This window comes from Penicillium manginii (assembly GCF_028828005.1).
Source record: "Penicillium manginii strain IBT 31320 chromosome Unknown utg000008l:1.0-3226943.0:1.0-3228205.0, whole genome shotgun sequence".
NCBI classification, from domain to species: domain Eukaryota; kingdom Fungi; phylum Ascomycota; class Eurotiomycetes; order Eurotiales; family Aspergillaceae; genus Penicillium; species Penicillium manginii.
Window position 1 is genome coordinate 1,229,220 of NW_026643109.1, and position 26,775 is coordinate 1,255,994.

At 48.0% G+C, this 26,775-nt stretch overlaps 10 protein-coding genes across 10 annotated transcripts; 3 read left to right on the forward strand and 7 right to left on the reverse strand.

Annotated features, from left to right (window-relative positions):
• Nucleotides 1–1,523: 1,523 nt before the first annotated feature.
• On the reverse strand, nt 1,524–3,594 carry N7533_011110 (GMC family oxidoreductase; the record flags this gene model as incomplete). Its single annotated transcript, XM_057107760.1, has 5 exons — nt 1,524–1,948; nt 2,029–2,785; nt 2,812–3,036; nt 3,102–3,281; nt 3,343–3,594. The coding sequence occupies 5 exons, from the start codon at nt 3,592–3,594 to the stop codon at nt 1,524–1,526; spliced, it is 1,839 nt and encodes a 612-aa protein (XP_056955138.1).
• A 1,802-nt stretch (nt 3,595–5,396) lies between these two features.
• On the forward strand, nt 5,397–7,043 carry N7533_011111 (sugar porter family MFS transporter; the record flags this gene model as incomplete). Its single annotated transcript, XM_057107761.1, has 3 exons — nt 5,397–5,595; nt 5,655–5,837; nt 5,893–7,043. The coding sequence occupies 3 exons, from the start codon at nt 5,397–5,399 to the stop codon at nt 7,041–7,043; spliced, it is 1,533 nt and encodes a 510-aa protein (XP_056955139.1).
• Nucleotides 7,044–7,422: 379 nt separating this feature from the next.
• Nucleotides 7,423–8,861, reverse strand: N7533_011112 (uncharacterized protein; the record flags this gene model as incomplete). The annotated part of the gene is made up of 2 exons (XM_057107762.1): nt 7,423–8,050; nt 8,116–8,861. The coding sequence occupies 2 exons, from the start codon at nt 8,859–8,861 to the stop codon at nt 7,423–7,425; spliced, it is 1,374 nt and encodes a 457-aa protein (XP_056955140.1).
• Nucleotides 8,862–12,778: 3,917 nt separating this feature from the next.
• On the reverse strand, nt 12,779–14,323 carry N7533_011113 (glycoside hydrolase family 15 protein; the record flags this gene model as incomplete). The annotated part of the gene is made up of 3 exons (XM_057107763.1): nt 12,779–13,151; nt 13,223–14,033; nt 14,101–14,323. 3 exons carry the CDS (start codon nt 14,321–14,323, stop codon nt 12,779–12,781), a joined length of 1,407 nt encoding a protein of 468 aa, XP_056955141.1.
• An 812-nt stretch (nt 14,324–15,135) lies between these two features.
• N7533_011114 (heme-dependent oxidative N-demethylase family protein) lies at nt 15,136–16,533 on the reverse strand (the record flags this gene model as incomplete). The annotated part of the gene is made up of 5 exons (XM_057107764.1): nt 15,136–15,458; nt 15,517–15,589; nt 15,639–15,829; nt 15,878–15,952; nt 16,005–16,533. The coding sequence occupies 5 exons, from the start codon at nt 16,531–16,533 to the stop codon at nt 15,136–15,138; spliced, it is 1,191 nt and encodes a 396-aa protein (XP_056955142.1).
• A 1,279-nt stretch (nt 16,534–17,812) lies between these two features.
• On the forward strand, nt 17,813–18,286 carry N7533_011115 (uncharacterized protein; the record flags this gene model as incomplete). The annotated part of the gene is made up of 1 exon (XM_057107765.1): nt 17,813–18,286. One exon carries the CDS (start codon nt 17,813–17,815, stop codon nt 18,284–18,286), a length of 474 nt encoding a protein of 157 aa, XP_056955143.1.
• Nucleotides 18,287–18,610: 324 nt separating this feature from the next.
• On the reverse strand, nt 18,611–20,216 carry N7533_011116 (uncharacterized protein; the record flags this gene model as incomplete). Its single annotated transcript, XM_057107766.1, has 2 exons — nt 18,611–18,657; nt 18,713–20,216. The coding sequence occupies 2 exons, from the start codon at nt 20,214–20,216 to the stop codon at nt 18,611–18,613; spliced, it is 1,551 nt and encodes a 516-aa protein (XP_056955144.1).
• Nucleotides 20,217–20,874: 658 nt separating this feature from the next.
• N7533_011117 (YjgF/Yer057p/UK114 family) lies at nt 20,875–21,267 on the reverse strand (the record flags this gene model as incomplete). The annotated part of the gene is made up of 1 exon (XM_057107767.1): nt 20,875–21,267. One exon carries the CDS (start codon nt 21,265–21,267, stop codon nt 20,875–20,877), a length of 393 nt encoding a protein of 130 aa, XP_056955145.1.
• Nucleotides 21,268–21,901: 634 nt separating this feature from the next.
• N7533_011118 (LysM peptidoglycan-binding domain-containing protein) lies at nt 21,902–22,989 on the reverse strand (the record flags this gene model as incomplete). The annotated part of the gene is made up of 2 exons (XM_057107768.1): nt 21,902–22,534; nt 22,585–22,989. 2 exons carry the CDS (start codon nt 22,987–22,989, stop codon nt 21,902–21,904), a joined length of 1,038 nt encoding a protein of 345 aa, XP_056955146.1.
• A 959-nt stretch (nt 22,990–23,948) lies between these two features.
• On the forward strand, nt 23,949–25,526 carry N7533_011119 (FAD-binding monooxygenase; the record flags this gene model as incomplete). The annotated part of the gene is made up of 6 exons (XM_057107769.1): nt 23,949–24,184; nt 24,256–24,511; nt 24,574–24,867; nt 24,926–25,073; nt 25,125–25,269; nt 25,349–25,526. 6 exons carry the CDS (start codon nt 23,949–23,951, stop codon nt 25,524–25,526), a joined length of 1,257 nt encoding a protein of 418 aa, XP_056955147.1.
• Nucleotides 25,527–26,775: the final 1,249 nt, after the last annotated feature.

Consider the following 26,775-nt stretch of genomic DNA (forward strand, 5'->3'; position numbering starts at 1 on the left):
GGGTGATGGAGGGGTGAAGGAAGGGGTGAAGTAGAAGAGGCTCGATTGGGTGGAATGTGCGATCTTGAGAATGAGGAAAGAGAGCAGAATAGAAATAAAAAGGTTGAAGCCGAAGTGCAGGAGAGGCGATGCAACGCAGCTCTGCCAATCCCCGCTGATGACGAGAGATAATAGTCTAACCACACTAGGACTAGCGTTGTGTAGCTCTGCCGTTCAACGGACGCACGTGCGTCGCTCATTGGTTTTGCTTGGGCGAGTCCATTCAATTTAGCCTAGTTTAGATTAGACAGGCCAACTGAGTTTATTACCGAGTCCCTGTACCTGTACGGAGTACCTTTCGCTTATTCTTCTTCTCTCTTCTCTTCTCATGTCTTGTCTTTAAGTTGCAATTGGCAATTCAATGATATTGTTCCTGTATCAATGCAATAGCCAAGGACTACTCCTAACACCGCAACCGGCCAAATACACACTAATTGATCCGTCCCTTGCTTTAATCAAATGAACAAAATCTTCAATATCGCCTCCGCTGCGCCACGACTGGATCAACTAAGAATTAGACTTGTCCCTAGTTCACCAATGGGAGAAACCACGGTTAAACCCCGTACCTCGATACGGTGACTAGCCAGTAGCCTTGTCTCAACCATGCACCTGACTCGCTCTTGCATTCGATCTCCTAGCCCTATTCTGGCCCTATTGACCTAAAATTACCCAAACCATCATCAAAATCACCATCATATCGTTTTTAAAGTTACTCTCGGACCTCCCTCCCTGCATTGACTTGGCATTGCTTATTGTCCATGGGTGCTGGTCTGGGGAGAATGGCCAGACCCCCACCGGAACCGACTTAACTCACCCCCGAACTGCAGACCCGCAGCCCCGATTTAGTCGGCCCCATCCGCGTGGGCTCGGCTGCTTTGCCTTTGTGTTTGGCAGTTGGCTTTCGGTTTTTGCTAGCGAAGGCTTCTGAAACAAGTGAATTCTATTCCGTGGTTTGATCTCAGTTGTTAATTCCCTATATTGTCTCATACCTATTACTAGTAGTCGGCACTACGCTTTTCTTATATCCAGTCAACGCTACTACTAGTAGCGGTATATAACCCGGAATAACTCCCAACTCCCGATATCATTCTCAAACCGCTGTGGAGAGCCCCAGAATCCACCTACTTATCGTTTATCCACCGCATAACCCACTATCCTACCTCTGTATGAAACTGCCAGTGCCATTTGGTGTTTCCAATTGGTCTTTTCAATTGGTCTTTTCAATTGCCGCGGAAAACCCCCCTGAGGACCTTGAGCGATAGGGCATTAATATTATCATTAGTAGTCCATGGTCTTATCATTATAAAGAAAAAAGAACTTGAGCATGGCATACCTGGACATTCAATCATATAACATGAACTATAGAATAAAACATACTAGCCAAGCCAAAAGTATCCACAAGTACACAATTTCATACTACGAAATGACCTGAACAACCAGCGCAACAAAGTCATACCCGGACATGGATCGACCTAGTACAAGTACTAAGCCATAGCCTCTTTCAACGGCGCAAAGTCCCAGTCCTCCTTGATCAAATCCGCACACTTCTCTGCAACACTATAAACAGAACTACAAATATTCCCACTAACATTGTTCGGGAACACCGACGCATCCGCAACCCTCAACCCCTCCACCCCCTTCACCCGCAACCGCGAGTCCAGCGCATCGCCCAGCGCAACAGAGCCGCAGATATGATACTCGCCCAGCACCGCTTCGTGCACCTGCTCCTTGCACTGCGATAGATCCGATAGATCGACCTCTGGCGCAGGGAAAGTCCGCGCACCGAGCGAGTTCTCGACGTGCGGTGATTGACGCACACGGTCGACCCAGCGGAAGGCAGCGCCCAGGACGGCAATGTCTGCTTCGTGGCCACCGTAGTTGGGGTTGATTTTTGGGGGTTTGGTGGGATCTGTGGGGTGTTAGTGGGACTTGGACCGTGATTGGAGGAGGGAAAAATCTAGGGGAAAGAAAATATAAACATGAACATACCGGCACTTTCAATGTGCACGTAGCCGCGTGCCACGGGGTATTGGAGGCAAAGTGCGAATGTGAGTCCGGGTGCTTTGTTCGGATCAGCAGGCGGGAAGAGGTTACGCTGGTGCTCGATTCCGTCGAGTTGGGCCGTGATGGGGACGAGGACCATTTGCAGGTTTGCGGAGACGTCGCTCTGGAGGTGGGCGATTACTTGATCGAGTTGTTTCTGGTGGAAGGCGCTGGTAGCCTTGATGTCGCGGATACTCTGGACTACTTCTTCCAGCTCTGCGTCTGACATGATACTCTTTGCCGAGAGGAAGCCCTGCATACTCGAAGTGCAGCTGAGGACTCCGCTTTGAGACTCGGCGTACTGCTTCTGCGCAGCGGCCATCAGTTCGGGATTCTGGTACAGCGAGTCCAGTGTCATGATGCCGGGTTGGGTTTCGTATCCTGCGAAGGTGAGGGGATGGTCTTGGAGGTTATTTCCAATGGCGGGGTTGGCGACCTTGCACTCTACGCCTGCGGCTTTGAGGACGGCTGGATCGCCGATTCCAGAGAGCTCGAGGATTTGCGGCGATTTGAGAGTGCCACCGGAGACGATGATCTCGCGGGTCGATTTGATGGTGTATTCTTGGTCATTGTGGGTGAAGTTGACTCCGACTGCTTTGTTGCCTTCGAGGATGACCTTGTTGACTAGTGCTGAGCAGAGGACTTTCAGGTTGAGCCGGGTGGCTCGGTTGTTCTCGTAGTATCCTCGTGCTGCGTAGCTGCGCTTGCCTTGTTTGGGCCGGTGCGTACGATCGAGCCGAGAGTGTTGTAGAATCCGATGTGGTCTCCGCTCCAGGGATCGAGGGGCTTTTTGCTGTATCCGGTGACCTCGTCGCAGGCTTTGATTATGTCTGTTTCCACTGGGATTAGACTGTCGTTGAAACTTGTTCGAACGGGCCCGCTAGTGCCGTGGAATTCGCCGACAAAAGGCATCGTGGACGTGTCTTTAATAGAAGGGTCAACGGGTTCAAGGGTCTAGACATAGGTTTAGAAGAGTGTCTTTATACTGGTGAGATCGCAGCTCAGTATCAGAAACATACCTGGTGCTTGCGCATATATGTCTGCATGATATCCGCCGACCAGCCCTTGTCCTCGGCGAGCTCGGCCCAGTCATTGTAATCCTGCAACGAGCCGCGTACGTACATCATGTAATTGATGCCAGAGGAGCCTCCGAGGAGCTTTCCTCGTGGGATATGATGGCGTCGACCCTTGTTACCTTCCTGTTCTCGAGAGATTAGTTGATATCGGATCAGACGGGGAAAGAGCTGTGTATCTACTGACCTGTGGCTCCGAGTACAGACACCAATCATACTCTGGGTCCTCAAACATCCCAAGGAAAGCCGCGGGACAATCAACCTGGGGATCACCGATACGATACTTGCCCGCCTCAATCACACCAACTGTGACATCGGGATTCTCACTCAGCCGCGCCGCAACAGCGAGCCCAGCAGTTCCACCACCGCAAATGATGTAGTCGAACTTTGTCTGAACAAACTCCTCAACAGAGGTAGTCGGCGCACTATTATCAGCCATATTGAAGTTCAGTATTCCGGCAGTGCGGGGTGAAATGTGGTTACGAGGGAGAAAAGACAGTGCCTTATGCAGTGACGCTGCGGGGGTCACATTCTTTTTCTACCTTGGCTATAGCCGCGGTGGCTTAGAATGAAATTTGAGAACGGGTGAAAAGCCCCGAAGGAGGCTAAGACGTGCAGTAGCTTTGCTGTGAGATTAGTTTCGCTCTGTCGTTTTGAGCTGTTGCTTTTGCCACTGCTTGACCTTTCCCCGCACTGCGGGCCTCGGCGTCAGCCTCGTTCTCACTGGAAATGGACCTAAAACGGCGGTACCATGCGTAACGCAGTCAGATTGGGGGCCTGATTGCTAGTCTTATGTGGGACTCGCACTTGGTGAGACTTGGCCGGATATTATAAGTTAGGCTCTACTTTCAACTGCGAGTCATCACGATGGGCCTAGTGGCATGCAAGCTGCAAGTTATTGCTCCGCTATATTGTGCTACCTTGAATATATTTAAACCGTCTACTCGCGGTACCTACCTAGATAGATCTACTAGTATATGACTACCTTTCCTATGGACATCTTGATTGACTCGTGTTCATGGAAGGAACTATGTCTAGTAATTCTGCGGGACTATACTTAGTAAATCAAATTTAATCGAATTTATAGCTAGCACATACCTAGGTTCCTTGGCAGCGCTCTAAGGCTAAGCCTCATTGGCGCTTCAAGATATGCAGTCCACGGGTGGTGCCAGCATTGCAGGACTCTCATCCCTGATAAGCTTATGCAGGTTAATATTCCGAGCAGACATGTTGGATCCCCGTCAATACCAGGCTAGTATCCGTCTTTCTAGATACACATATACCCCAATTGCCAAATACATGTACTCCGTACTCCGTACATATCTTCTCTTTGTTCAAGTGGGTCGCCTGGTCGGCAAGTGGATTTGTGGGGTCAAAATTTGCGAAAAGGTCTTAGAAGAATTAAGTTATTTTCGGATGGCCTAGAGCATATACCATACACTGGCAGCTGAGCTATTTCAAAGCCGGAGATCTGGGATTTCTTTGCTTAATAAAGATTAAATTGATTTGTTTTATTCGCCACGCATCACTCAAGTTCTGCGTTAGACCGAGACTCTGTTTTGTCTGGGCTTCATTTCCTCAAGGGAGTCCCTATCTGCAGATTTCAACGAGTAGAGAACTCAAGGAGCTAGGCATACATCAAACATCGACGAGGGATGTCTCATAAGGACGTTCTTCTTTGCATGCATTAAATTTAACATCGTAAGAACTAAACACCGGATTGAGCATCTAGGGATAATCCCTTGCCCGGTCGATCAACGAACAGGAAACAAAGACAAGTTGATTGGTCAATTGAGAAGCGTCAAAGCACAGGGAGACAATCAGAAGGAAGAAATCGAGATATTACACAATTATTAACAATCGGCTGAACATCGGTCACTAGCTCCAATAGTTGCATCAAAGAAGGTGAAGATCTCCGATGTCGGGTTCTCTCAGCTGAAAAAATTCTTGTGATCTCCGCAAGGATCTCGGAGAATCGCCCCTGACTCCGAGGGTGGGGACGCGCCCCAGAAAAACAAGCTCATTGACCTCACTGAGTCACGGACATCGGTGAACCTGGAACATATCACTTTTTGAGATCAAAAAAGAATCTTCCACGCTGACGAGACCCTGCATTCTACCCCAGCACAACGGTTGAAACGTGGTTGCGCACGTTTATATTGACCTCGGCCACGAGCCAATTATAATTATTGCAAGTGCTTAGTTTCTCAAGCGCTTTGAGCTTGCGATACCCAGGTAGTTATGGGCCTTCGCAATGCACAAGGCGAAAGCCTTCAACGCATGATTGCCGTTTTGGGCGCGGTGGCTTTCCTTGTTCAAGGGTACAATCAAGCCATGATGAACGGCTTCATGACCCTGCCAAGCTTCTTGGAAACGGTTCCTGAAGTTGATACAACCCACACCACGGGCTCTCAAAAGTCGCATAACTCTACTATTCAAGGTGTGTATTTACCCGTTTGTGATTCAAGGATTGGAATTGACGGACTGACGGATTTCTAGGTCTTGTGATTGCTATTTTTGAGATTGGATCTGCGGCCGGTGCCCTTTCATGTCTTTTTATTGGCGACAAGCTTGGTCGACGCAAGACCATGATGCTGGCTGGCACTATTGCTACTGTAGGGATCATTATTCAAGCGACTACATACTCGCTTGCTCAGATCCTGGTCGGACGAACCGTGACCGGTGAGTAAATACTTTTCAATTCTCTTTTAGATGTCGTTGAACTAATCATGACTAGGTGTTGGGATTGGTATGTACACCGGCACAGTTCCCATGTACGTGAGTGAAACAGCCAGCGCCGAGAAGCGCGGCCGTCTCGTCCTGATAGAAGGCGTCTTCGCCTTGAGCGGATTCTTCATCGCATCATGGGTCAATTTCGGCATGTATCATACAACCGGATCAGTGAGCTGGAGATTCACCATGGCTCTACCACTGGTCTTCATCATCGTCCTTCTCTCCCTGACTCCATTCCTACCCGAGTCTCCTCGCTGGCTAGCCAAGCAGGATAGGCTAGACGAAGCAACCCACATCATGTCCCGTCTCCTGGCAGCACCCGCAGACGATCCCTCAGTCATCAGAGAAGTAGCCGTCATCCACGCCGCAATCCAAAGAAGTACCAGCGGCGCCAAAACATCCGGCAGTCTTTTCTCCATGAATAAGAACCGCCATTTGCACAGATTGCTGATTGCCATGAGCGTCACCATGTTCACCCAGCTGAGCGGCATCAACGCAATCACATTCTACTCGACCTCCATCTTCGAAGAAACCCTCGGCTACTCCGGCACCGACGCACGAATTCTCGCCGCATGCCTGCAAATGGCTCTTGCGCTCGGCGGTCTGACTGCCGTCTTCGTAGTTGATCGATTCGGCCGTCGACCGCTGATGATGTTCTCGTTAGCCGCGATGGTCGTCGAGCAGGCGGCCGTCGCAGGTTTGACCTCCAACCTCGGTAATGCGGCAGCGAGTCGTGCGGCCGTCTTCTTCTATTTCATGGCTGACTATACGCTCACGATTGGCATGTTTATCATTCCATTCATGTACGGTGCTGAGATTGCGCCGCTGGATATTCGGCACCAGGTCACGGCCATGGGCGCGATGAGTTCTTGGCTGTTCAATTTTATGGTTGCGGAGGTCAGCCCGATTGCGTTCTCGAGTATTAAGTGGAAGTATAATATTGTTTATGCGGTGACTAGTGCTGTTGGTGTTGTTGTTATTTTCTTGTTTTATCCGGAGACGAGAGGGAGGTCGCTTGAGGAGATTGATCAGATTTTTATCAGGTCTAAATCTATCTTCGATCCTGTTCGAGTGGCGAAGAAGCTGCCCATGGGGATGGATCTGATGGAGGAGATGGATCGCAAGAATGAATCTGAGGTTGTGGACGCGGTATGAGGTGGACGTGGCTGCTGGCCAGTTTGATGATGGATGAATTAGGGTCTCTCTGGGATATTTCCAGATAATTAGAACTAGACTAATACATTACGAAAAATTGATTTATGCTTTTCCTACCATTGTTAAACTCGGTCACCCGGTCATTTTAGTCAACACAAAGCATTAGCAAACTTGTGATAGTTGATACTCATCGTTTTATACTAGACCGGGGTCACGGCCCTCGAATGTTCGAGGTACTGGTAATTTGCGAGATATTGAATGGGTATTGCATAAAGAGTTTATAACCAAAGAAAAAAAGAAGCGCTCGCTATTGAGAAAATTCAAGAGAATGCCGCATGCTCAGATACAACCAGGGTGCTAGTTTCCATCTTTTTATAACCTAACAATTCCCACCCCATCCCATCCGCAGACGATAATCCTGCGACATCTCCGAAACCCCACGAGCAAGGCCAATAATCCCATCAACAAACCCACCCTCCCCACGGTCAACACGCGCCCGCCGCTCACACTCCGACTCAGAAGGACTATCCCGCAAGCCGATGAGTTGATCTGTAGTCATACCCTGCAATCGTTCGGCATCGATCCTCGTAAGGAGGCCGTTCTCACCATTCCGCCTGGTCCACGCCGCGTGTTTGACAGCGGGGGCCCAGAACTGCGCTAGCTGGGACTCATCCCGGCCCTGGGCGTAGCATTTTGACAGGCCGGTCGTGGCGTCTGCTTCAAGGGAGGCGTTCCAGTGTGTTTGGGCGACTTCGTACCGCTTTTCCATTAGCCAGATTATCGGCCAGGTTATTATCCACAGTTGGAGGATGACGACTGCCCACCAGACGAAGCGGTTTAGGCGGAGTCTGTTGATCCAGTGCGGGGAGTAAATTGTTACGGTTCCGTGGGCGGAGTGTTGCTTGAAAGATAGGGAGCCTCGGTAGTTTAGGTCGCGGATGTGGGTGTCGAGGGCGTTGCGGATGGTTTTTGTGCTGAAGGCTTGAAGGTGACGGTGGAGGGAGAATCTATAGAGTCAAAGGAATTAGCAAAGTGTGTCCGTGGTCAGATGATTGCAAGATTCGTAACGTACGATTTGACTGGGGCTGGATCCGCGATGTATCGTTCACACCACATCTTCAAGTCGTCATCAATGAATTTGAGGACATAATGGTCTCGGTCATTGGGGTCGAGGTCTTCGATCGTGTCGGTCTCGGCATCAGGTCCAATGAGACGAGCATCGCTTTCATCTTCTAGTGCAATTGCACCTTGTTTCTTTGGCTGCGGAGCCTTGTACACCTTCGAGCGAAGTCTGCCGCCACGATGGGCGAGGATGTCGTCCTCGTCCTTGCTCACGTAGGCGCTGAACCAATTCGCGATACCGTCTGCTGAGATTCCTTCCCATCCAGTCAACATGGTCTCGGCCAAGTCTAGCTGGAACTGGAAGTCGGTCACGCTGCTTGTAGTGGTCTTGTTATTGCTGTCTTTGGTCGACTCGGTGTGGCTGCCGGTAACGGAGAGGATTGGTCGAGGAGGCAGTTTCATTTGGCGTCGAATGGCACGATAGAGGACACCGGCATCTTGCGAGAGGATTGCTGAGGTGGTTGCAGCGCGCTTGTCTTCGGCCTTGATCTCGGTCGCGCCGGGGAGGATATAAGCGCTATCGACCAGGGCGAGCGGGCGAATGAACCGGCCATTCTGCGGGGCTTGAGAAGGGGATGATCTGGGACGGGCCAAGTTCTGGGTCGTCGGTGTAAGGAGGGGGTTGCTCGTCAATGTCGTTGATCTCGTCCGGGTCGAGAGTGTGTAAGGAATGTGAGGAAGAAGCGGGCAGATCATCGGGGCGGTCGTTAAAGCGGCCCATTATGCACAAAATCACCTAACAAGGCAGGGTAACAAGAGGGGAATGTAATTATGATCGCAGATGAGAAGAGGAGAAAAGAAAAAAGGGTTTCGGTTTTTCAGGGCGCCACCCGAATAAAAAGGGCGATTGGGGCCGAACAGTCTGAGAGTGCTAACTAGTTAAGTAAACGAGTAAACGAATGAGGCTCGCAAGTGGAGTCCCTCGTATGGCCCCCGGCAAATCTGAGACATTCTGCCTAGACGAGCTCTACTGCCTACACTAGAGAATTAGTTATACAGTTGGAATATATCAGTTCACCTCAATACAGAGCTTGGTTGAATGTAGCACGAGTCGATCTCAAGGCCCGGGGAAGACTCTCCCGTATATCATCTTGCCATACAGAGTATCCTCTAAGTTACTAAAATAACTTCAAGTTATTAGGATAAAAATAGCGTATTTATTAGCGCTAAAGTCACCTGATGACAAGTGATGTGTTTTGTTTACCCCTCCCTGAGCTGAGAGTCAAATAAAATCGACTTTATATTGAGGCAAGACGAATGGATGTCGATCATGGAATCTATACCATCCATATCATTCGGCGACAACAACCATGGGTTTCAGATTAAGGAGAATCACGGCTCCATTCATGCAGAATTCCATCCCCCTGGTAAATATACCGAACTCAGAGACACAACCGTCAGCCTTCGCCAACTAACGACAATTCCCTAAACTAGAACGACCGGAAACTCCTCCCAGTCCATTATCAACCGTCCCATTCCCGCGTGATCCCGATTTCGTCCATCGCTCGACACTACTTGATCAGATTTATGAGAAGGGCTCAGTCCCTGCCTCGAGAGTAGCGCTGGTGGGCCTCGGCGGTGTCGGGTAAGTGTCGAGCCACCAATAACTATACCTCGTAGTCCGTTACTGATAAGTCAAAGGAAATCCCAACTCGCCATCGAGTATACTTATCAGATCCGTGATAAATCACCGACAACCTGGGTTTTCTGGGTTCATGCAAGCAACGAAGCCCGTTTCCAGCAAAGTTTCCGGGATATCGCAGACCAGATCAAACTCCGCGGACGTCAGGACCCTAAAGCCAACATATTTCAACTAGTCGAGAATTGGCTCCGAGATCAGAAGTGTGGGCATTGGATCTGTATCCTTGATAATGTCGATGACGAATTCCTTTGCTCACGCCCAGCTACGAGAAACGACAATCCGGCGAACGCTCCGATTAAACCACTTCTAGAATACATCCCTCGAAACCCGAAGGGATCCACCATTTTCACGACTCGAAGCCGAGAGATTGCATTGAGAATTGTCGATTTCAAGGGCCTTGTTGAAGTGAAGCCAATGGAGAGATCTGAGGCGTTGGAACTCCTCCAAAAAAGACTTGGACAGACCGCAAGCAGCCAAGAGAGCCAACAATTGACAGACGCATTGGATTATATGCCGCTGGCAATCATACAGGCTGGCAGCTATATCAGAAACAGGGCGCCTCGTTATTCAGTGACGCAATACCTAAGCGATTTTCAAAGAAGTGATCGCGAGGCAATAAGGCTCCTGAAGAAAGAGGTAGGTCATGTCTACCGTGACTGGGAAGCGAAGAATTCAATTCTGGTGACGTGGCAAATATCATTCGACTACCTACGCCAGACAAAGCCATCTGCAACCGAGTTACTTTCTCTCATGAGCTTTTTTGATCGGCAAGGAATACCCGATAGCCTTGTTCAGGATCGCCCCAAGGCCAATGATTTATTGAGCTCAGAGGTCGAGGACTTTAGTGACGATGAGACATCCGAGTCAGAATCAGATATCGGTTGTAGTTCAAGTTTTGACGATAATGTCGCTACACTAAGGGATTATTCATTCATATCTATTAGTGAGGACGGCACTTCATTCACGATGCATAGACTAGTGCAATTGTCGATGCGTGCGTGGTTAAAGTCTCACGGAAAGGTAGAGCAATGGAGGGAGAAGTTCATTCGCAACTTGTCCGAAGAATTTCCCACCGGTGAACATGAAAATTGGGGAAAGTGCCAAGTTCTCTATCCGCATGTCAAATGCGCAATGTCACAAAAGCCGCTTTCATCCGAATCTCGACTAGAGCTGGCTACTTTGCTCTATAATGGGGCATGGTACGCATCGGGAAGCGGTAAGATAGAGGATACGGGTGAAATGGCATCAAAGTCAAGAAAAGACAGGGTGAAGTTATTAGGCGTCGAGGACAAAGCAACCCTTGACAGTACGACAATGTTGGCAAGGACATACCGGGAGCAGGGTCAGTGGGAAGAAGCTGAACAGCTTGAGGTGCAGGTAATGGAAACTTGCAAGAGGAAACTCGGCCAGGATAATCCCGATACGCTGTGGAGTATACATGAGCTAGCCTTGACGTATCGGTCTCAAGGCCGGTGGGAAAAGGCCGAGCAGCTCTTTGTGCAGGTGATCGAAACTCGCAAGAAGCTCGGCCAGCATTTGGATGATTCTGGCATTCTGATTAGCATGCATGAACTAGGATTGACGTATTGGTTACAAGGCCGGTGGGAAGAGGCTGAGCAGCTCTTTGTGCAGGTGATCGAAAATCACAAGAAGCTCGACCGGGATAATCTTCAAGTTGACACACTATCGACTATGCATAGCCTGGCATTGACATTTCTTCACCAGGGTCGGTGGGAAGAGGCCAAGCAGCTCTTTATGCAGGTGATCAACGCTCGCAACGTAAATCTTGGCAACGATCATCCTGAGACGCTAAGAAGTATGGCCGAACTGGCATCAACATACTATAAACAGGGCCAGTGGGAGGAGGCTGAGCAGGTCTTTTTGCAGGTGATAGATGTGCAAAAGATAAAACTCGGCGAGGATCACCCTGATACGTTGACGACCATGTCTCAACTAGTATCAACATACTGGGGAAAGGGCCGGTTGGAAGAGGCCGAGCAGCTGAACATGCAGATAATCGAAGGTCGCAAGAGCCTAAAATTCAGCGACGATCATCCCAACATGCTGGCTAGTATGTATAGACTAGCTTTGATATATATAGGACAGCTCCGGTGGGAGGAGGCCGAGCAGATCTTAATACAGGTGATCAAAACTCGCAAGATAAAGCTCGGCGAAGATCATCCCGACACACTGGCGAGCATGGACAACCTAGCGTCAATATACAGTTATCAGGGCCGGTTCGAAGAGGCCGAGCAGCTCCATATACATACGACGGAAACTAGCAAACGAAAGCTCGGCGAGGATCATCCTGATACGCTAAGCAGCATGGCCAACCTGGCGTCAACCTACTTCAGCCATGGTCAGTGGGAGAAAGCTGAGAAGCTTGATAAGCAGGTATTAGACATGAGAAATTCAAAGCTCGGCGAGGATCATCCCCACACACTGCTAAGTATGGCCAACCTGGCATTTACCTGGAAATCCTCAGGTCACGATGTTAAAGCTGTTCGCTTACTCCGACATTGTCTGACCAAACGGAGAGAAATACTTGGTTTAAGTCATCCGCATACCCTACGCACTTCTCAAGAACTGCGTGACTGGGAAACGGAGAAGCTGAATATCATTTCGTAGATAAGCTAGACAAAAAGTGACATGTCGTGGGAAATACCAATATCTTCCTCTAATTTGAAGTTTTCCAATAGCTATTATCATATTGTCTATTACCTTGAAGTACGCCTGAAATGATAGCATTTATGATATCACTCATCAAAGACCGACATGTAATCATGAGATAACGCGGGGGCTAATGGGTGTACTACAAGGGGCAATTACATAGAATGAGCGTAAACGCGCTTCACGTAATTAACTAACTAATTTCCATCCACCCTGTGATCCCTACCAAGATCCCACGGTTGGAGTCGAATAAGAACCAGTGGCCGAGCTGCCCTGACACTGTGACGGTACCTTATTGGCACTAGATGCCCCCCCAACTCGCAGGAACAGTTCCACTGCGACGGTCCGAAGCTGTCAAGAACGCCGCATAAGACCAGGTCAGATCGCGCGCAGAGATTGGAGTACCATCATCCCGGGTGAATTGCTCAGCCAGGGATCCATTGCTGGGAGTATACTGCTGAACAACCGAGAAAAATCCATCCGCATATGTCTGGACGGCCCCAGTGAGCGAGTTGTAGGTCGATGAGGAGCTGGAGTAATTTCCCACGCGAGCTGTCGAGTCCAGATCCTGGAAGAAGGGCAGGCTGGTCTGCGTGATGGCCAGAGATCCTTGTTGCTTCCACTGGTAGAGGGCATCGTAGAGTTGCTCGGCGGCGGCCAAAGTTGCGAGGTACCTAGGAGTGATGATTGATATAAGCATGCAGAACGCGGATGTAGAACCCAGTCAGAAAATTAATAAGCTCACCAGGGATTGCCTCCTTGGTAAGTGTCTTCAGGATAGCGACCAATAGCCACGGCACTGCCAGCCTCTTTGCCACTGTTGACCTTGTAGATGGATCGGAATGAATCAACTACCGCCTTATGAGCGAGGAGCGCACGAGCAGAGCATGGCTGGAAAGTACTATCGTCACAAGTAGCGCTGGGGTCGAAGGTCTGGATCGAGCTGAGAATGGAATTGACATCCAATCCGGAACGACCATTATTGGCCAAGTTCGAGATGACCGCACTTCCGTTCCAGAAATCCTGGAGGAAGCAAAGTAACTGCGGGGCTTGAGAGTCACAGCCATCACACGCCTCTCCGAGCGATTTGGCGAAGGCAGTTCCCTCGACCAAGGTGCGATGTTGTGCGGCGATGGTGAAGAAGGATGATCCCTGAACTTCCTCCCACAGATCGAATCCGGTCTGGTTCCAGTATTGAGCCACGTAGTTGAGGTCGTTTTGCACGGTGGGCCAGATGTTCGACTTCACTACCGACTGTTTTCCGGAAGAGAGGAGGTAGTTTCCGTATGCGATGAGAGCTGTTGCGCGGAGGGCTGGTCCATCGCGTTGTGGTCGGCCCCAGTCTCCAGTGAAGGCAGTCAAATTGGTCTCGAACTTGGGTTCTCCAAGGCCTGCTCCGTTGGACAGATCTCCCGATGGGTTCGATACGGCCTGCAGCTTGGCCTGGGCGGAAATGTACTGTTGGATGACCGCCTCGAGGGAACTATCACCTGCGATGAATTGATCGATCAATACCTTGAGTGTCAAGGCCGCGTCACGACTCCATGTATAAAAATCTATAGCTGTCAGCTGGATTTGCTTTTTCTTTGTAACTTTTCGAGGTTGAAATAATAGATCACTGACAATCGGGGTTTGTTTTCGAGGGCGAAGCGACCACAACGCCGGCAGATGCCCCGGAAACAGCGGAGCCGTCGGGTCCGATATTGTTCAGAATGCCCTGAAGTGAAACCGAAGCCTCGGACTGGATGAATCCATCAAGTCCTGACTGCCGGCGATGGGGGTGAATGGCAGACGAGACTGCAGCGGGAACCAGCAGAGCTAGAGCCAGAATATTGGAGCCGACCATTTTGAATTATCTCGCAGTAAGAGTTCTTTTCTGTCCTGTTCCAACCCGCGAGACATTCTCCCAGTTTATATCCTCCCCCATAATAGACCATTTCATCATCGCCGTCTCCATCGGCCCCACGGGGAATGGAGAAAGAAAACCTTATCCTAGGACAATTCTTAACCCACAGCTTCCAGTGGATCGACGAGTGCAGATCGTCAGGGCACAGAGTCGATCAGTCGGAAATGAAACTGCAGCTCGCAAGACTTCAACACGGTCTCCGGCGTCGACCGTAAACTAGCTTAAATTGCAGACATGTGATGAGATCGCGGAAAAATCATCTTGAGCGAGCTATTGGTTGCTTGAACGTGTTTCATAACAAAGCAGTGTTACATTCGTTAAACCTTTTGCTGGAGAACAACGGCCCAATGAGGGTTGTTTATCGGGGTTTTAGCTGCACATAGCCGGCGGCGTAAATGTAGATGATCGGCATGCCCGATCCCGGACCGAGTCAAACAAATCCGATAAATGGCCGCCCGAGGGGTTAGTCAGTCGGTCTGTGGGGAGTATTTGTCCGAAGATTCCTAAAAATTGTAGACAAAATGATGCAATTGTACTCCATTTCCACCGAATAATCAAGTTTAGAATGGAACATTGGCTTTTTGACGCATCCGATGGGAGTTCCGGCCATTGTGACTGCGCTATCGATGCCCAGGTGGAATAGAATGTCTCGAATCCGATTCGGAATTTGTAAACTGCCATGTATCTGGAATTTTGATGAGGTCTTATAGTGAAAATATGTCCATTTTCCATGAAGACAATTCTAAAAACTCTTAATATGGGAAGTTGGCCTCTTCGCTCTGGATTTCCCCACGTTCCTTCTGCAGTTTGTCTTGTTCATCGAGATACGGCAGTAAAATCTTGTCCCAGTGTGATTTTCCCTTATAAAAGGAGACAGTGTCATCCCAGCTTCGAATTGCCTCCCCTAAACGGCCGGGGATATGCGGCTCCTGGGCGATTTTAGTCACCGGCTCAAAATATGTGCGGATCGTAAACACAATCGCGTTTGACCGAGGTAGCCGACGTAATGTCTGTCGCTCGCTGCGAAAGTGGATCTCGTCCACGGCAAGACCTCTGCTGTTGGCTGTAGCCCATGCTGTAAAGTCTATGTTAGAAAAGTACTAGTGAATTTAAATAAATTGATGAGAACGTACAAGCAACTTCAGTGCCTTGCTGGTCTCCCATGCGATGGGACCAGTGCAATCCATCGTCTAACTGGATGAAAAACTAAAACTAGTCAGTTATGATGGTATAGGAAAGACCGTGAGTGAATTACATTATTCCTTTCCACGGGTTTGTCTGGAGTCAACTTTTGGAAAAACTTGTTCATGGCTTTTTGCAATTTCGCTGCGTAATGAGGGACACCAGCCTCGAAGTGCAATGTGTCAAGCGACATGCGAAACTTTTCTTTTAGACGCCAGAACCCGGGAAGGCAAACCGCAGCTGCGTCGAGGTGATACTCTCCATCTATCGAAAGTTAGAATTATACACCCCACTGGACGTGTAATTATTCACCATCATTTTTCACCATGATCACTAGATCGTCTTGGACGAGCAAAGCTGAGGTTGCCAGAGCTTCATCGGGGGTTGCTAAACAGAAATGAGCCGGTGCAATTAGATGGATCACTGGTGTCGATCATACCCGCGGGAAATGCAAAGCTCTCGCTAGTCAGGCTATTGTGCACCTTTCCTCCCTCCAGTCGATATACTTTTGGGTAGCGATGCGTCAAATAGCGCACCAACTCTTCGTTCAATTCAAAACAGGCATCTCGTGTAGCCTCGTTGTCGACATATTTGACATGTTCGTGGAATTCCTCCTTCAGTTCCGCTGCCTTCATATCGTGATATCGAAGAAAGTATGAGTCCATTTCGATCCAGTTGTCCCAGCCCAATTTCCGGATCCCCATCGTGATAAAATTTGGACCATGGCGGAATGGTCTATACAGCTTTGGCGATGTAGCAGTTGGATCATCAAGAATTGCATTAGGAAGTGGCGTGACAAATGGTTCATTTCCCTCTGATTTGTGGTTTCGTGAATCGACCTTGGAATTTTTCACCGCGAAGCCCTTGAGAAAAAGCCAAGCTAGTAGGGAAGCCAGTATTCCTAAAATTGGGAGTGGGTTGCCTGGCAATGAGAGGGCCGTTGGCGAGATCATGTCGAAGAACTCCATATTTCAATTACACGGGGAAGAATATTCAGAATGGAATATTAAGAAGGCTCCAGAACCCTTGGAAGCACCTGTTTTATAGATTCGAGTCATACAGTACTAGGCTGCATCTGCATATCAGATCAGAACCTTCGGTACCCCAGATACTTATCTCACGACTAGATCATTTAGGGTAAGTATTTTGACCATGACAGGCCGCTAACCGAAGGTGGAAAGTTAAATGGCCTGAGATTCAAAACTCCGGCAGTTTTGTTATCTCTTTTGCCTCGGGTATCCTAAGATACCCCGATATCAGTTGGAGAGTGCCCGACCCCCGAGGACCCTCAATCGCGCGCCAATCCGCGCCAATCCCCCGCTTTTCATTCCACGCTGGGAAAGTCATTTGTCCTCATCATTGGAAATGCCTATCAGCCATTTCCGATATACCCTGCACCTCAGGTCACATGTTATCTATAGGCCATGGGACCTTCTTAATTGGGGAATCGGCAGAGAAGTGCCACTTCACTCACTGAGACGATCACCCATCGAGAATCTGACCTCCTTTAACGGTCTCAATTTCCGGGTACTACCAACTCTAGACCCATTGCGACCGTACACAATATGACACCCAAGCGCCAGAGGATCGTTCAAGGCTCATGCTGGCCATGTAAGCAACGTCGGGTCAAATGCGACCTGGTGCAGCCCCGTTGTCGCCGATGTATCCTCTCCGGCGCAAAGTGCAGCTTCGACAAACTTCTCGTACGCTGGAATTCTCGCCCTACGAAATCTGCCCCCTTAGCTTACCAGGCGGCTTGTACATCACCCAAAGCGACTTTATTCAGTCAATTACATGATGCCCACCTGGCCTCGGGAGAGCTCAAATCACTCGACTACTTCCAGGCTGCCCTTTGGCCCTTGCTCACGACCGCCGCCCATCCTTGTCCTCCCCCCATTTCACTGGCACTGGAATTTGAGCCTGTTCTACTCGCGATGTGCGAATTGGCTGAGGCGCATCGTGTCCTTCAGCATGATAACAGCCCCAACCAGTTGAAGTGCATAAGCGAAAAAAGGCTTAGCTGCTTAACGTCAGTCCGACAACAATTACATCAGAATATCTCCAACAATGAGTCTTTATCCAGATTATTAGTCGCCGTCCTATTGCTCTATTTTCTTGATGGTTTCATAGATTGTGGAGAACAGTCGGCGTCAACAGCGAGCCACCAGGCTGGAGTACAGGCCATCGTGGAACAGCTCGGAGGGCTCGATGCGCTTATGGGCGAGGGCCAAAAAGAGAACCCCTCTGATGTTACTTTCCGAGTTCGCCTCTACAGACCTCACTCGCGCGCTACTTGACGATCGAGCACCTTGCTTCCCTGGTAAGATCTGGCAAGAAATCGAGCGCGGGCCCGTTTGGTGGGAGAAGCAGCCATATGGCGTGAATCTGTCCGTTATATTCCAAACAATGGCAGAGATGGCATTCTATCGACAATCAATACAAGCCAACGAAGAGAAACTACAAATTGACCAAGTTCGAGACTTCGAACGGCGTCTCCAGCCCAGCTTTTCCGTCCTGAGTCTGGATCACTTCGGCTGCCCAGAAGAAGAAACCCTTTCGAAATCCGAACTGGAAAAGGCCAACCAGACCTCTGCATTTACTCGTGCATTTCAGCATAGCGCTCTGATTTATCTTTATCGCGCGGTTTGTCGGGCTACCCCCTCGCCATCACCTCGTGCAACAGCATGTCAGTTTCTGCATGGGGTGTATTCAAGCTATTAGCCCTGGCTCGAAAGCTCATAACTGTATCGTATTTCCACTTTATGTGGTTGGGGCACATTCATTTACAAGCGACCATCAAAGTCACATCCTGGGCAAGTTAGACTCGATCTTTCGAACCATAAGGTTCAACTCATTACTTAGTATACGAGCGGCTTTGGAAGAGCTTTGGTCTTCCGATCGACAAGAGGGTGATTGGAAAGTTTTATTCTCCTCATTGGGAAAGGATGTATTGGTTCTCTGATTTAATCCAAAAATGAGGGGATATTACAAACATAAGCTTTCTTTTTTTTAAGAAAAAAATCATGTCCATCTGTCTCAATTCCTTTATTGGACTGCTGTACCATCGATCTCTTCCACGGGCCCTTTGAAATCTGAGAACAGTCGAGTTAGAAATGACAAAGATTATTAAAAAGAGAATTTTCTCACATTTCCGACCATATAACAGATACCACAACATGCTCAAACCAACACAGCCCACAAAAACGACGGATGCGTAAGTCATGGTTTCACAATTCACAGGCAAAGTCACCGGCATAGAGAAGAGAACGACCTGGAAGGCGATCCAAAGCAGTGCAATACCATTTGCAACTTTTCCGATTATAGGCTTGAGCTTCCAACGCGATTGACCAACTTCGACGCGTTTGTCATAAAGTAAACTTATCGCAATAGGAATGGCATAGGCCACTGCAAGGGCAATCACTCCCACTGACGCAAAAGCAGTAAAGGCACTCGTACTGCCAAGGTAAATTAGACCGAGGAGCATTTCAATTACAGTCACGAGGCATAATGCCGATAGAGGACTATCCTTCACGGTCGCAGACCACAAATGCGACAATGGCAGCGCATTGTCCCGAGAAAATGCCCATGTGCATCGGCCTGCGGTGGTAGTGATTCTGATGGAGCAGAATATTGCAACTAATAGTACAAGTACCATGAGCACAATTGATGCCGCCGGTGATCCTGTTACAACGTGGATGATGTATGGCAACGCTTGGCCATATGGCGCATTGATAATATCGGCGAGTGGCGGCAGAGTGAAACATATCGGCAAGGTAAAAATCACTGCGGCAATGCCGGCGACAACGGGCACCAGACTGATCGCAGTGGGTATTTGCGTAGAAGGATCTGTGCATTCCTCTGCCATGGAGACCGTCATCCCGAGAGCAGAGAATGCATAAGCTGGCGGAAGGAGTCCGATAAAAAACGTAAAATGTTCCTCCCACCCTGAATAACTTGGGTCATACCCAACAAGACCTGTTTGAGCATCGTGTCGACCTTCTTTTGCCAAAACTGCCATGGTGATGGCAAATGCGATACAAGTCACCACCGAACATGCGGCGGAGAGCGTATCAATTAGCGGCAGGAGGTGGTCGCCGAAGAAGCAGATGACAAATGTCACAAGGCAAATCGCGTAGAATATGAGTAGAAGCTGCCATGATGAGGCCGTCCAGTCAGGGTAAAAGATCGATACGGTGGCGGCAATGAGGGATGCAATGCCGAAATTGACAGAAAGAGATATAGTCCAATTCCCGATTAGCCATATCCATCCAGTGACAAACGAGATGAATGTGCGATTTTCATTCGACTTCAGTAGGCGGAATGACCAGTGGTAGACGCCAGATGAAGTTGGATATCGGGATGCTAATTCCGAAAGCGAGACGGCAACGCAAGAATCCAGTACCAAAACGATAAGCAATCCAATGAACATTGAGAGTTGACCTCCTCCATAGACAGCGCTTATTAATGAACTGCCGACTCCGTAAGGAATTGACGCAATTGAGAGAGACATGAATACCATCGTGGATAGCTTTCGTGTGCGCTTCAACTGGGGTGTATACCCCAATTGAAACAATTGCTCATCTTGATAATCTCCAATTTCTGGATTGACTCTCTTCTCGAGGGATTGCAGGCTGGGGCTCGAATTCTCCATTTTTTGCCCTAAAACAGAATCAGTTTTGTTGTCGACTCTTCTAGGTATTGCTACGGGACGTCGTAGATTCCTTTTATAAAGCCGACTTCTCTGTGGTCCCCAAGATAAGCTTTACCCTACGCTGAAGAAAGTAATATTTTGGACCAACCCTGGCCAATTTCATAAATTCACAACTAAATCACAAATATAGTCCCTTTTTGCTGTCATTTTTTGCTACCATTATAATCAAGTTATCCGGTAGCGATAGAACAGGCTATTTCGCTATCAGAGGGGCGAATGCGGGGTAGCGTAATCCCACTAGTAATTTCAAGCGACCTGGCTCGGTTATCTTTCGCCTCCGGCGTACCACTGGCAAATACAAAAATGCCCAAAAACCTTCCAGATTCAGTTAGTCAGGGATTGCGTGCGGCTCACCCCCGCATTTACTCTTTACTATCCTACGAGCTGCTTTGCCGGGTCGATCAGCTTTGTTACGGAAGAACAAAATTTCTAACCCAGGCCCTTTTTATTCTAGCATTTATATAATAGGATGAGATCCGGAGGACTTGAGAATAGTTACGCAAGCTCGATTTCTTAGGGAGAAACTCCACATATATAATTCACTTTGGGCAACGATAAGTCTGCCTATGGTTAGGATAATTGAGATGCTTTCCGAAGTTTAATAGGGAAAATGCGCTTCAACTTCAATCTCAATAGCCATTCCTTCAATGCCGAGTTTGCCAATTTCCACACAGGTCCAAATGGGCCGATGTCCAGGAATTATCTTTTTGAAGTTGCTCGTGACCACATCAAATGTTTCCTCCACATTGATATGATAGCTGCGGACAGCATAGACATTTTCCCATGACAGACGCGGGTCCACGCTTTTTAGAGACTTTTCGATATTCGAGAACGCGAGGGCGACTTGTTGATTCACGTCCGTTGCAATATCCCCCTTCTCGTCCCAGCCACCTTGACCCGATGTCTTGATAATGTTCCCGATTCGAACAGCTTGCGAATAATGAAATGCCTCCGAGTTGCTCTCGGTTCCGGGATAATTGAAGAATTGCATTTTGAGGTGGCTTTGTTGTCAAGTAGGCAGATTAAAGAGGTTTTGGAAGAAGAGGTTGAGAAGGTAGCTGGAAATAGATTTCACGTTTAATCAAGAATTGAATATCGCCTTGCTTAAATAGTCCTGGTATGAAGTGTAACGACCCCTGGAGTACTCCGCATTTTTTGTGCTACCTGAAGTGGGGTGATGAAAAACCCCTTGAATAAAAGGTTTATGCTTGGAAATCCCGGATTGATTTAGCTTTTTTCTTGGAAAGTCGGACATTCAATCCACACTTTGGCCAGAAGAGAGTGGTGCTTTACGTTATCTCTTTTACCAAGATCTCTGTAGTCCTCGGATGAGGCAAATTTCTTGACACTGGGTCACTGAACTACCGAAATAGGAAAGAATTTTGACCATTTAGAGACAAGAAGCCAAGAAATTCCACCACTTTCATGATCAACCAGCTGATAAGCCCGTAATTCCTTTTTTTAAGAAATCGTTATTTTCAAAACATAGTATAAATTACTTATTATAGAAGCAGATCTGCGCCAATACTTGCCCTACTAATCAGCCTCATGTTACAATTTTACACAATAAAGAGATTCCATATCCCTAAACTTCTAGTAAATCTTGGAACACAAGACGGCTTCTGTTATACCATTTTATAGCATTGCATCCCCGCAAGAACTCCGGGTGCCGCCTTGTCCACATTTTTGCAGCCGTTCTTACGGATATCATCGTAAGTATAAAGCTGTGCCATGCCATTGCTTTGACAGTCATCCGTATCAAAAATGTTGCACATTCCAGCTGGGACGCGGATTGATTTGAAACTAATGTCATCTCCAAAATCACAGTGTGACATGTTCTTGCCTCCATTCCAGTACCAATTGCAATATGTGTTCGTTGCAGTACTAATGTTAGATATCCCGCTATGTATTCCAAAGCAATCTTGGTTAAAGCCAATGGCGTGGCCTTCCACTGCATAATAATCGCCATCAGGATCACAGTCCTTCGATCGATATATGAAAATGGAGAAGAAGTCGGCGGTCTCTTCGGGCTTCTCAGTCGTTGTTGTTTTTGACTCGGTCGTTGTGGTCTTGTCTTTTCTGGTGGTACTCATTGAGGTAGTTGTAGTTGTAGTTGTAGAGTCCTTGCTTGTATCCACAGTGATGCGTTGGGTTGTGTATGAAGTAGGTGATGATTTTGTCGAGGTGGCAGCAACTGTAGCCTGGCCGACTGCAGCACCGCAGGAATCTGCTCCATTCTGGCACTGTCCTTCGTTACACTAAAAACAGTTAGACTTATGCATGAGCCTCATGATATATGGAAACATACACACTGCCCAACAGGGCATGGATTAAGAGAGCTGAGATTAGCCCAGGCCTCGGGGAATGTTGGACGTTTGGTTCCTGGGACTTGTGGTCCACACACCGCATTTGGCAATGCCGCTGGCATCGGGGGTGCTCCGGAGTTAACACATATGAAGTCACCTTGCCTCAGTTTATCACAGCCCTTCCATGCATATGTCTTGCTGTTGTGTTTTTCGATATCTGCCGTGGTAATATCATAGGCTTTCGCGATACTAGAGCACGAATCCATCCCTTGGATGAGATATACCTTGCAGGGAGTGTCGTTTCGACTTCTTTCTCGAAGAGTTGTGTTTGAATCCGAATAATTGGCCATACACGTATGAATTAGAAGTCCGCCTAGCATAAGAAGTGCCTTTGAGAGGCTTCCCATAGTGGCGATGCCCGGAGGATTCAATGAAAGAACTTGAGTTCGATGCCACCGTTTCTTAACAGTATCGCGGTCTCTGAGCAAACTTGAAAATATAGTAAGTACCAGTACTTAGGAGTATCAAATCACAGCACTTTCAACAAGTTGTGAATTATGAACGGGACCTCGGGATTGCTGACTATAGGGAGCATCATGGTTAAATGGTTTAGATAATAACACGCGTAGCTGAATATCCATGGTTATTCTTTGATCTTGTAATTGTTTCAGGATACCGGCATGAAAGAAGCGAAACACCTAGCGACATAATTTCATCATTGAGGGTACTTAAAGAGCATTCGAAGTGGCAAAATTCTCTTTGTTACCCTCTCTTGGCTGATATATGAATATTCTGTATTTACCAGGATATTGGATTTGATTCATGTTAAGAAGACCAGGCCCAGATAAGAGCTTTAGAGTGACCATTTGGGACGAAGATTTGTCGTGGAGCTCCTATCATATCAAAGCCTTGTCTTAGATCAAAGGCAGATAGCCTTGAGGCGAATTGGAAATAAAGGACCGGTCATTATGGCTTATTCGCTAGTATGGCACGATGCCTGCAAATATCGGCGCCACCAATAATAGCAATACATGGGTGGCTTATGAGATTGAATTGTCAACTTTAATTTTCCCGAAAAAGGCCTGCCAAGTGGCAAATTTAATTCCTACTCTTTTTTATTGCTTTATTTTTGCCATACTTCTAGTGCCCAAGACAAATGATTAGGAAAGCTCAGGAAATGGGAGTGGAGAAAGGATAATTATAGCGCATGTCACGTTCAAGTCTGGATATGACGTGCTATGTGACCATCGAACGGCAGGTTTGCGACAACAGTAGGGAAAAAAACCATCCGAGCTCATATAGATATTCTTCTTAAACCCGTAGAGGCCCTCGATTTTCCTAGGACAATTCGTTGCGCAGAGGCAAGATGGTCGGACAAACTCTAACCTCTGTGGCTATTATTGGCGGCGGCCCTGGTGGCTTAGGAACCGCTATCGCATTGTCCCAGTTACCATTTCTTGAAGTGACCCTTTACGAAAAACATTCCGAGTCCAGAGAGGCTGGCGCTGGAATAAGTCTAAGTTCCAACGCTTGGAAAGTCTTGGACTTGCTCGGGGCAAGTAAGGGGGTCAAAGGCGGCTCCAAATCCAACACTCATCAAAGGTCAGTAACCCTTTTAGTGCGGTCTATATAAGCGGAGGAGTCTCACACCTCCCATTTCTCGAAATCTTCAGAAATGCATATACTGGCAAGATCTTGAGTGTGGTCGAACATCCAGAAAACTCTGCGGTCGATCAGCGTGGAGCGATTCGCGCTCGTAGAACCCGACTACAGCAAGCACTCTTAGCTGAAGTTCCTAAGGACATAATCAAGTACAGCAAGAAGCTTGTTCATCTTGATGACCTCTCAGATAGAGGTGTAAGGTTGACCTTTGAGGATAAAACCGAGGTTCTCGCTGATATAGTAGTGGGAGCTGATGGAATTCATTCGGTCAGTAAGAGGGCAATATTCTCGTTCAGCTTCTTCGGACTAAATATTTTCATTTTGACCAGGCTGTTAGAAGAAGCCTTTTTCCAGAGCACAAGCTTCGATTCACGGGTAACACGGCATTTCGGGTTCTTGTTCCCAAATCACGCCTAAATAGTCTTCCTGAGATTACATCCACAACCGCCTGGTGGTGGGGCAAGGCTGGGCATGTTTACTTCTCCGATGTGGATGATGAGACTGAAAACAACAATCCACTGTTTGAAATAACGATAAGGTCTTACCATGAGCCTGAGATCCCGGGGAAGACTGTAGGTTGGGGTATTCCGGCAGCCAATGAAAAGGTCGCGTCCCGCGTCACGGTATAGTTCCGAAGTATTAATTCGTCAGAGATGGACATATTGCCTAATTTGAGTCTAGGAATTTGATCGGAGAGTTCGCGACGCAGTTGATACAGTTGAAGAGGGGCAATGGTGGGAATTCGCTGGGTTTGCTGGTCCGCGTCTCGATCATATCACTGCATGGGACAAAGTTGCCCTCATCGGAGATGCGAGCCATCCACTTTCTGGTGAGTAAACTAGCTGGCTTGCTTGAGAATAATCATTGATCTATGTTTTAGGGGCCTTTGGCTCTGGGGCAACCTTTGCGATGGAAGATGGATGGATTTTAGCAAGAGCCCTCGAGCTCACACATTTCACCGGTCGCCCGCTATCGGATGCCTTGGAGATCTTCTCTCAGATCCGGTCGCCGTATTACAATAGAATGTGAGTATTCAAAACATTAGTTCGAAGGTTTTCCGGCTCATTTCCGGTCTCTAATTATCTTTCTTTTTCGGGTCGGCAGGTATGAGCATTTAGACAAGGTCCAAGAAAAGCTGCAGAAAGTGCAATCCGAAAGCACTAATTTCGATGAATTTTTGGAGACTAAGATCGACAGTTTTCTCTACGACGATAAGGATTTCATCTATAAGAACGACATATCGAAAGTTTGGGATGCCTACCTCGAGGCAAACGAGGTTTAGGAGTGATATGGACCGACGTCAAGAAAATGGGTTGGCTTTACCTACTGGCAGTTGCGCATCGACCTTTGGCAATGCACAGATCAACTATCTCGATCATATGTCTCAATTGTTTTTAGATCGAACCTGTTAGAATCACACTTCCATATGATTGACCAAGTCTCTTTCTCGGTCTGCTTTGGTTATTGCACACGTTCCAAGCCATACTAGTCGCATCACAAACTTGCTTTCCTCTTTCACGTGGGAAATATCATTGTGTGCGAGATTGAGCGAGGGAATAGACTTAATCGTATTAGCTGCTGACATGAGAAGCTCCAAGTCGAGCTGTGCTTGAGGCCCAAGTGGATGGATGACTATGTCAAGAAATATTGCCAGTGCGGCGGTCATAAAATAGGACGTGAAGAATCTGGATGGCGACATTTAGTATCTCGCGTTTAATAATCAGGGACCCAAAGTGGTGCGGCAAATTGAAATAAAGAAATGGCTCTTACCGAAATGATCGTTCTGCAATTATACCGAGAAGGAATTTCAGGCACAAAAGGGTTGAGCGACTCGCCTCGAGGGATAAGTCGAAGCTTGAATGGACAACGGCATGGAGGTCTTCAGACTTATTTGCATCGTTGGGTGTGCATCTTCTGATCGTCGTGTGAACAATTGTAACCAGATGGTGATATTCCAGCTGCAGAGACATCCGCTGAACAATGAATGGTATGTCACCCTCAACTGAATCCGATAAGAAATTTTGTGAGACAGAAAGTGCAGGGCGGACGTCACTTGGGAGCGATATTCTCCAGCATTCGATCTCATCGTCTAGCTGCCTTATATTAAGAAGTAGTTGATCGTCGTTATATCTCAAAGATTGAGCAGAGAATAATTGATGGCATACTTTCTGCTTCAAGTGGCTGAGATGAGTATCGCCCGGAAAACAAGAAGTGATCGTTCCGGAGGCTGGACTGGTGTGTTCAGGAGATCGATCTGTCAGCGGCAAGTTATATTGTATACCAATAGGTGGTGTCAGATCGCAGTAGGTCTCAGTGAGAAGCGGTGGATTTCCAGTACGGAGTGAAATGTCCTTGTCGAGCATATAGCATAGCCAGAATAGTGTCCGAGTATGGTTAGTTTCGCGATCAGACCCAGTCATTAGCCGATCGGATTTTGGTGACGTATAAATATGGCCTCTTAATGAGTAGACCATGTGACAAGCAATTGAATTGAAGAAAGTAGCTCCTTTCCAGCGGCCCTTGAAGATGCG